Source organism: Ruditapes philippinarum, unplaced genomic scaffold, assembly GCF_026571515.1.
Source record: "Ruditapes philippinarum isolate M1 unplaced genomic scaffold, ASM2657151v2 ctg25300_1_1_1_1, whole genome shotgun sequence".
In the NCBI taxonomy this organism is placed as follows: Eukaryota; Metazoa; Mollusca; class Bivalvia; order Venerida; family Veneridae; genus Ruditapes; species Ruditapes philippinarum.
Window position 1 is genome coordinate 1 of NW_026862865.1, and position 9739 is coordinate 9739.

Genomic DNA, 9739 nt, shown 5'->3' on the forward strand with positions numbered 1-9739 from the left:
AAAAAGAAAATTTTTTTTTCCTTTTTTAAAAAATAAAAAAAAAAAAAAAAATTTTTTTTTGGGGCCCCCCCTTTAAAATTTTTAAAAAAAAAAAAAAAAAATTCCCTTTTTTAAAAAAAGGGTTTTTTTAAAATTTTTTTTTACCAAAAAAAAAAAAAAAAAAAAAAAAAAAAATTTAAAACCCCCCCCCCCCAAAAAAAATTTTTTTTTTTTTTAAAAAAAAAAATTTAAAAAATTTTTTTAAAAAAAAAAAATGTTTTTTAATTTTTAAAAAAAAAAAAATTTTTTTTTTTAAAAAAAAAAAATTTTTTTTTAAATTTTTTTTTTTTTTAAAAAAAATTTTTTTCCCCCCAAAAAAAAATTTTAAAAAAGGGGCCCTTTAATTTTTTAAAAAATTTTTTGGGTTTTTAAAAAATTTTTGGGGGGGGGTTTTAAAAAAAATTTTTTTTTTAAAAATTTTTTTTAAAAATTTTTAAAAAAAAAAAAATTTGGAAAAAAAATTTTTAAAAGGGGGAAAAAAAATTTTTTTTAAATTTTTACAAATTTTTTTTTTAAAAAAAAAAAAATTTTTTTTTTTTTTTAAAAAAAAAAAATTTAAAAAAAAAAAAATTTTAAAATTTTTTTTAAAAAAATTTTTTTTTTCCCTTTTTTTTTTTGGGTTTTTTTTTTTAAAAAATTTTTAAAAAAATTTTAAAATTTTTTTTTTTTTTAAAAAAAAAGGTTTTTGGGGAAAAAAAAAAAAAAAAAAAAATTTTTTTTTTAATTTTTAAAAAAAAAAAAATTTTTAAAATTTTTTTTTTTGCAACCAAAAAAAAAAAAAAAAAAATTTAAAAACCCCCCCTTTTTTTTTTGGAAAATTTTTTTTTAAATTTTTAAAAAAAAAATTTTTTTTGGGTTTTTTTTTTTTTTTTTTGGGGGGGGGGGGGGGGGCCCCCCCCCCTTTTTTTTTTAAATTTTTTTTTTTTTTTTAAAATTTAAAAAAATTTTTTAAAAAAAAAAAAAATTTTTTTTTTTTTTAAAAAAAAATTTTTAATTTTAAATTTTAAAAAAAAAAGCCCTTTTTTTTTAAAAAAAAAAAAAAATTTTTTTTTTTTCGCCTTTTTTCCCAAAAAAAAAAAAAACCCCCCTTTTTTAAAAAATTTTTTTAAAAAAAAAAATTTTTTTTTTTTTGTTTTTTTTTTTTTTTAACCCCAAAAAAAATTTTTTCCCCCAAAAAAAATTTTTAAAAAAAAAGGGGTTTTAAAAAAAAAAAAAATTTTTAAAAAAAAAGGGGGGGGGCCCAAAAAAAAACCCCCCCCTTTTTTTAAAAAAAAAATTTTTTTTTTTAAAACCTTTTTTTCCCCCCCCTTAAAATTTAAAAAAAATTTTTTCCCCCCTTTTAAAAAAAAAGGGGGAAAAAAAAAAAAAAATTTTTTTTTCCCCTTTAAAAAAAAAAAAATTGGGGGTTTTTGGGGAAAATTTTCCCCCCCCTTTTTTTTTTTTTTTTTAAAAAAACCCCCCTTTTTTTTTAAAAAATTTTTTTAAAAAGGGGAAATTTTTGAAAAAATTTCCCCCCCCTTTTTTTTTTTTTTGGAAAAAAATTTTCCCCCCGGGCCCCCCCCCCCTTCCCCCCTTTTTAAAAAAGGAAAAATTTTTTCCAAATTTTTTAAAAAAAAATTTTTTTTTTGGGGGGGGGAAAAAATTTTTTTCCGTAAAAAAATTTTCCCAAAAAAAAATTTTCCCCAAAAAAAAAAACCCCAAAACCTTTTAAAAAAAAAAACCCCAAAAAAAAAAAAAATTTTAAAAAAAAAAAATTTTAAAAAATTTTTTTTCCCCAAAAAAAAAAAAATTTTTTCCTTTCCCCCCCTTCCCCAAAAAAAAAAAAAAAGGAAAATAAAGGGGCCCAAAAACCCAAAAAGGGGGGGGGTTTTTTCCCCCCCCCCCCCCCCAACGGGAAAAAAACCAAAAAAAAAAATTTTTTTTTTTGGGGGGGGGGAAAAAAAAAAAAAAAATTTTTTTTCCCAAAATTTTTTTAAAAAAAAAAAACCCCCCCGGTTTTAAAAATCTCCCACAGTGGTAACAGTAGCAGTCATTCTGGTCACCATCATGGTAGCAATGGAAGTACGAATAGGCCTGGGTGCGTGAATCCCGTAGACCTCTCGGTCCTGCATACAAATGGTAAGTTGACCTAGTGACCTAATTTTGATTGTCTGCAATTTACCTGTACATATGTCACACAAATAAGCCAGGAATGATACATTAGTACATTATCTCTTATATAAAACTTGACACAGAAATAAAAAGATAGAAACATCATATTAAAACCATACTGAATTCTGTACATCGGAACTTCTACTCAGGTGCCCGGCCGTGCCTGAAAAAAATGCATGGAGGGGCACCTGAGGTCTTCCTCCACCAGTCAAGCTGGAACATCACCAAATGACCTAAAATGTGTCAGTGTGATGTAAAATCAAAGTAAAAAAAGTAAAAAAAAGAATTCTCTGTACAGTATGTAATGGAAAAAGGCTTGTCAAATAGAATTGTTAAAGAAATAGGGTACAAATTACTAGCATGGGGAAAATTTTGTGGCTTTTATATACAAGTTGTTTGATATTAATTTGACATACACCCACAATGCATCACAAATAACATTAAAACAGGAAGCGATATACCTTGAGTTAAAGTCTTGCTAATGATATTCTATGATATGTCATTTGACTGGTTGCTATGGCAATACATTGAATTCTGCTTCGTGAGTGAAGTAATGATATTCATACCAACTTCCTGTCACGTAGAATTGCTGATAATGGGTGATTTATAAATTGATACTGAATAATGAGATTGATGATAAGTGACCTAATTCTTTACCCATACCAACCTAGATATCATAAATGGGCTTGTTTGTCCTTCAAAATAGACAAAACCATTCAATATTTTTAGGGAAAAAAATTCAAAATATGTAGTGACTGTACCCTTATCATTCTAAATGTCATAAATGGACTTGTCCATCTTTCAAAATAGACAAAACCATTCAATATATTTAGGGAAAATTTCTTCAAACTATGTATTGACTGTACCCTTACCACCCTAGATATTATAAATGGACTTGTCCATCTTTCAAATTGGACAAAACCATTCAATATTTTTAGGGGTAAATTTCAAAATATTTAGTGATTTAAAAGCTAACAGTGCAGATCATGATCAGATGGCACATTTGTTGGCTGGTCTTGATCTGCACTGGTTGCATGGGTAGAATCTGTTGCTATCTGCAGGCTTGAGGGTTAAAATATAGTTAGCTATGGTGGCAGCATTGTAAAATGTTGTGTATGATCATCAACACATTTTGTATGACAACAGTTTTAAACTCATTTAAATCTAATTAACCCTATGAATACATAGACGTATTGACTTACTTACGCCACCATCTTAAAGCCTGGCCCAAGTAGCGGTGTGGCTGAGTAATTGACGTGTCAGACTAGTAATCTAAGGATTGCTGACCGCATGGGTTCAAACCTTGTCAGGGGCAGCCTTGTTTCCTTGAGCAAGAAACTTCACATTCATTGCATAGTAATGGTTGGTTCCTGGGTAAACGGATTCCAGACTGTTTCAATAAGATTATAGCTTTCAACACAATCAAACTAAAATAAATTTGTATAAACTAAAGTCTGGCCAGCCTTCCTATTAATCACCTTGCAGTCTTGACAAGGCTCGATATCAGCTTGATTTTTAATATTTTGATACTGAAACCCCTAAAACTTGCAATGGACAGTTCCAAATCCAAGGAAGGTCAAGTCTATTATACAAATTTAGTGGGGTTAAGAGCAAAACAAGTAGCAAAAAGCCTATCGTCTGCTTTATGTAATAACATTTAACAAGCTGTAAATGTAGGTTTTATAAACCTAATTAATCCTGGGCATTTGATCCGTTATATAATGAATTTTTATGTGAAATGTGAGCTTTTCATCTGATGAAGATGATTTAGGCCGAGAACTGAAAGAAATCTGCTCAAATAATAAATATTGAAATCTAACTGAGTCAAGTGGTATTGCTTGCAGATATTTTGTGTGGATAGGATATTTCTCTGTGGTTTGTATCAAATTGTTCTGAATATCGAGGGCTTAACGCAATAAGGGCGTAACTACATATTTTTCCAAAAATGGTTTTATATCACTTTTGACATTATTTTAGTCTAACTCATTAACCCTGAAAATTTGAACAAAGTATATTATTTATTTGTATCTACTTTTTGATAATACTATAAGGGCCTATCTCAAAGTGACTTATGTTTTTTATGCAATAAGGGAGTAACTTGACTTACGTCCTTATTGCATATATATAAAGCATCTAAGAGTTTAACTTCTTTTCTGCAACATAGGCATAGGTATATTAAACTAGAGGATGCTTTTGTAAAAAAGCGCATGTCTCCCCCAGTGCTGAGAATAACTGTGAATGGAAACAGGAACCTTTGACCTACTGACCATTAAAACAATAGGGATCATTTGATTAATAAGACCAATCATCCTATGAAGTTTGAGGGTTGTAGGTCAAAAGGAACTCTAGTTATCATCCGGAAATGAGAAATTGACCAACGGTCACTGTGACCTTGACCTTTGACCTACTGACCCCAAAAACAATAGGGATCATCTGCTCTATAAGACCAATCATCCTATGAAGTTTGAGGGCTGTAGGTCAAAAGGAACTCTAGTTATCATCCGGAAACGAGAAATTGACCAACGGTCACTGTGACCTTGACCTTTGAACTACTGACCCCAAAAACAATAGGGATCATCTGCTCAATAAGACCAATCATCCTATGAAGTTTGAGGTCTGTAGGTCTAAAGGAACTCTAGTTATCATCCGGAAACGAGAAATTGACCAACGGTCAGTGTGACCTTGACCTTTGACCTACTGACCCCAAAAACAATAGGGATCATCAGCTCTATAAGACCAATCATCCTATGAAGTTTGAGGGCTGTAGGTCAAAAGGAACTCTAGTTATCATCCGGAAACGAGAAATTGACCAACGGTCACTGTGACCTTGACCTTTGAACTACTGACCCCAAAAACAATAGGGATCATCAGCTCTATAAGACCAATCATCCTATGAAGTTTGAGAGCTGTAGGTCAAAAGGAACTCTAGTTATCGTCCGGAAACGAAGAATGGACAGACGGACTGACGGACGGACGGACTGACGGACGGACGGACAGGGCAAAAACAATATGTCTCCCCCCGAGGTGGGGGAGACATAATAAATCACAGTAATGCCATAAAAGTGCAAAAAGATATCATTGTCTCTTTGAAACAATATCAGATCTATTTTAAGTATATAATAGTGTCCATGAAACAAGACAAATTGCTAAAATATTGAAGTCAAATCAATTTTAAATTCATTTTCTCTTCTATCTTATTAAAAAAAATTGCACAGTCATGCAAGAACAAACTGCATCATTTAAACCTCATAATGGTTTCTTTAACTGATACCATTATCTGCTGCTAAAACTTTTATTTTGTAAACAGAATAACTGAGTTATATTATTACTATTTACTGATGTACCAGGTGACAGGACAAACGTTAAAGATTTTTTCTATAGCTCTGTATAACAATTACATCACAGATATTTTGCATACTTTTGTACTGTGTTTTAAAGACATTCATTTAAACATAAAATAAAATCTGCTTAAGTATTTAAAAACATTCAAGTTTATCAATTAAATGAAGATATTAAATAACACATCCTATTTTCAATGTTTCTTTTAATATTTATTTTTTCTTGTAAGAGATCATTTACAGAGTATACCACATGTCTGATGTTTCTGAAGTCATTCTCCTAGTGAAACAAGTAACTGATAACTTCCTATGTACATAAAGGCTTTAGATTAATTTGAGGAACAAACTCCACTGAGGTACAAAAGCCTAAAATATGAATTTCTTAAAAACAGGCAAAATATTTGCAAAAAGTGATTAAAAAATACACCCAGAAATATATTGAAAATCATATTTTTGTGTTAATCTTAGCCCGATTTAGTGAAAAGCCTTGCAATGCTTTTCAATTTCGGGTCATTTTTCACAATTAGAATTATTACTCTGGTAAAACAGTCTGAGGGATTGAAATGAAATTTTGTACACCTGTCCAGGTCTAGACTTATATCAAATGGAACATTAATGTCAAAAAATAACATCTAGTCCTGGCAAGGCATAAAATCTCAGTTGAGTCCCTTTAAAGGCACATCATGCGCCAGAAAGGACTAATTTTTGCCTTCTGTAGAAAGGGTTTTACAATGTATATATAATAGTTTCAGAGCATGTAAGATACATATCATACGAACAAAGTAGCACTGAATGTGAAATTTATTTGTCATAAAATTTGCAAAATATAAACAAAGCAGTATTTTAACTGCTACAAAAAATGCCAAAAAAGAAAAGAAACAAATAATGGCTCAGCTGTATTTCAAATGTGTTACTTTTTGGAAACTGTAAAAGAACATAAAAAAAAAGCTTTAGAGAAATAAAAGCATTTCTAGAGCGTAATGGGCCTTTAAATAAGACCAAAATGTATTTAACTCATAACTCCAGTATATTGATTGAGGCAAGCAACTTTCAAATCAGGTGTGAGTGTATTTAACACTGCCTACTGTCCTTTAATTTTTTTCAAAAATATTCTTGGAAAATTTTTACAAAAAATATTCTGCAAACTTATTGCCCCTAAACTTTTTTTAGTTAATATTAATTACCTTTAAAACTTCAGAATTTAAATTACATACATGTAATTGATGCTATAGTATAATTATAGTAACATCCCTATGGTTATCAATAGTAAATTTCAAATTTGAGGGCTTCAAACCAACTTTTACAATTTGGTAATTGAAACCCATTAATCTAATTATGGGTAGGAATAACAAGACAATCTAGAAAAGGGGTGATCAGTGGCAGAAGTTAACTAGCATATTACACTTTTCATTTAAAGTTGTTTAAAAATGGTTTAATATTATCTACATCATACCAGAGAGACTTTTTAGACATTATTTTCATGGTTTACTAAAAAATTTACTAAAAATCTGATTTGAATTATGTAATCCTGTAACAAGCCACTTTATCATTTAGGAGATAATGTACTTAATTTCAAAATTGTCATGTACAAATATTATGATCATAAGGAACAACACAGAAAAACTATTTGCTTTATGATACCCATGAATTTAAATGACCTTATGTCTTGCTAACTTCTTTTGAAAAGTAAACTAACTAAAATTAGGCAAGTTGTATTTGAGTCTTCTATATCCTACTAACGTCCACTGTCAAAAGTGTTGTGGGTGATAGCATGAGAATTGAGACACGTCTTAACCTGTCAGTTGTTCCTATACTACTGAGTCAATGCAATTATTTTATCTTAGCAACAAAGATTGGGATATAGCCGCTTACTTACATTATGTAGAAGAATTGTTGTGGATCACACCATTGGATATTTTATTAGATCTTAAAGTGGTAGTCCAGAAATCAAAGTCCCCATTATTTTCCATGTGAGTAGGGCAGAGAAAACATAATGACAAGTGCATAAGGAGTCGAAGTACTTAAAGGTATTAATGGATGGCAAGTTTTTGAAAAACTGCTCATTAATATTTTTTCACAAACAAACCAAGTGATCTAAATAGTTATTCAATAAAGCTTAATTTTTCATTCGAGCCCAATCCCTTTAAGTCTAACAATGTAATACTATAATTAGAGAAGATGGACAAAACCCCACATGTCAAAACATATTACATATTTATCAGAGGAAAAACTTGCTGCATACAGCTTAATTTCCTGATAGAAAAAGGATTACTAAGCATTTGAAACAATTACATGTATAACGAATATTTTAAATGTGCACATATTTGAATATGTTTACACATATTTTTGAAAATCAAACCCTACTGTTATGATTGTGAATGCATAAATATTGTAGTTATTGCCCCTCTTCATCTAGTCTAAGAAATGATGGCATAGAAATGATAGCAATCACCTTTCAAAAATGAAAGGAATCAATGAAGGAAACAGAATGGTAACTTTCACAAAAACTTCATTTTTAATTTTCATGCAAGTCTTAAATGACACACATGATAGCTATGCTTTACTGGTTCAATGTAATTACAAAAGGTTGTAATGTTTAGACAAAAATAAAGTCTGCAGCAATTTCAATTAAAAAATGTAGTTAAAAATATTTTTGTCAAGTTCTTGAATACATTAAGCACTTAATTAATTTAATTGTATGCTAAACTTATTCCAAAAAGAATAAATTAAAACTTAAATAAATAAAAAATTTAACATATATTTCAATATATTGAATAAAATAAGTTAGGCATTTATCATATAAATAAGGTCTGAATATAACATCAGAAGGTATAAATTTCAATGTCACATTGTAGAATTGTGAATACATTGATGTAGACTATTAGGTATTTCTTGAAAAATCATTGAAAAAGTTAATTATCCTATTTTGATTGAATTATATGTAGACATGGTACCATATTGCATAACAAAAAATGCCCATGTTTAATGTAAATCTTACTGCAATATGGGCGTAAGTAATACTTACACCCTTATTGCATATAATATTATCTCTCAAATTATATGTAAAAGTTATGCAACAAGGGCATAAGTAATAAAATTGCAAATAAAGTGTTTTTTACTTAATTCATTTTGATTTTGTTATAAGTTATATTTAGAATGTATATTTTCATATCACAAAACAAAGTAATGTAATGGGAATATATAGAAACAAGAAAATGAGTTAGTTTTTTTGCTCTCCTGTAAAATTTTCAAAAATGTAGTTACGCCCTTATTGCGTTAAGCCATCGATATGTAAAAACTCCCAATATTTATTTCAAAGTTTCATAATGTGTTTTTAAATAGTTTTATATATCACATATCAGTAATAGTCTGAATAGGTTATATTTTATTTGCTTATTTATTTGTTTTAGAATGGTATATTAAACTATATTATGAACCATATAATGTATGAAATTGTATATTTTTAGGAATTTCTGAGCTGGATCAAGCATCTAGTGGATTTGAAGATTGCAGTAGTCTGATTCGACCAAAAGCTTCTGTTGACAGTACGCACACGACAGCAGCGCCCTCTGTGAATGAAAGTACCCGCGTACATAAACCGCAGTCGTTGGGTGATAGTCTGAGAATATCTACGAAGCTTCCATCAGAGTCGGATTTTGAGAAAACAAGTAAAGCGCCCTCTATATCTAGTACAGCAAGCAACAAATCTTCTGGTACGTCAGTTCTTATGCCACTGTACATTTACCACCGCAAATTTTTTTTTTCCCGTCTATATTTCTGCCTGTTTTTGTGTGTGTCCGTCAGTCTGTCTGTCTGTGTTTGTACTTTAACCTTGATCATTTCATCAATCTGCGTGAATATGCTAGTTTTGACTCCAAATTTTGACTTGATGTTTGTTTGGACAACAGCTTTATTTTGAAGTCTTGATAAAAAATGGCCATGACCTTGAAATGTCCTTGATTGTTAAGGTCAGATTTCAGAAACTTTCATGATCACTTGGCTTTTTGTATAGATTTTTTGGATGACAAGGACTTTTTTGATTATATAGACTTTTTTGATTATATAGATTTTTTGGATTATATAGACTTTTTGGATTATATAGACTTTTTGGATTATATAGATTTTTTGGATTATATAGACTTTTTGGATTATATAGACTTTTTGGATTATATAGATTTTTTGGATTATATAGATTTTTTGGATGACAAGGA

At 29.4% G+C, this 9739-nt stretch overlaps 1 protein-coding gene across 1 annotated transcript; it reads left to right on the top strand.

Moving 5' to 3' along the window:
- Positions 1 to 2044: 2044 nt before the first annotated feature.
- On the top strand, positions 2045 to 9466 carry LOC132720419 (polycystin-1-like; the record flags this gene model as incomplete). Its single annotated transcript, XM_060704561.1, is given in 2 exon segments — positions 2045 to 2157; positions 8996 to 9466. Coding segments are annotated over 2 exon segments (565 nt in total), but the record flags the coding sequence as incomplete, so codon positions are not given.
- Positions 9467 to 9739: the final 273 nt, after the last annotated feature.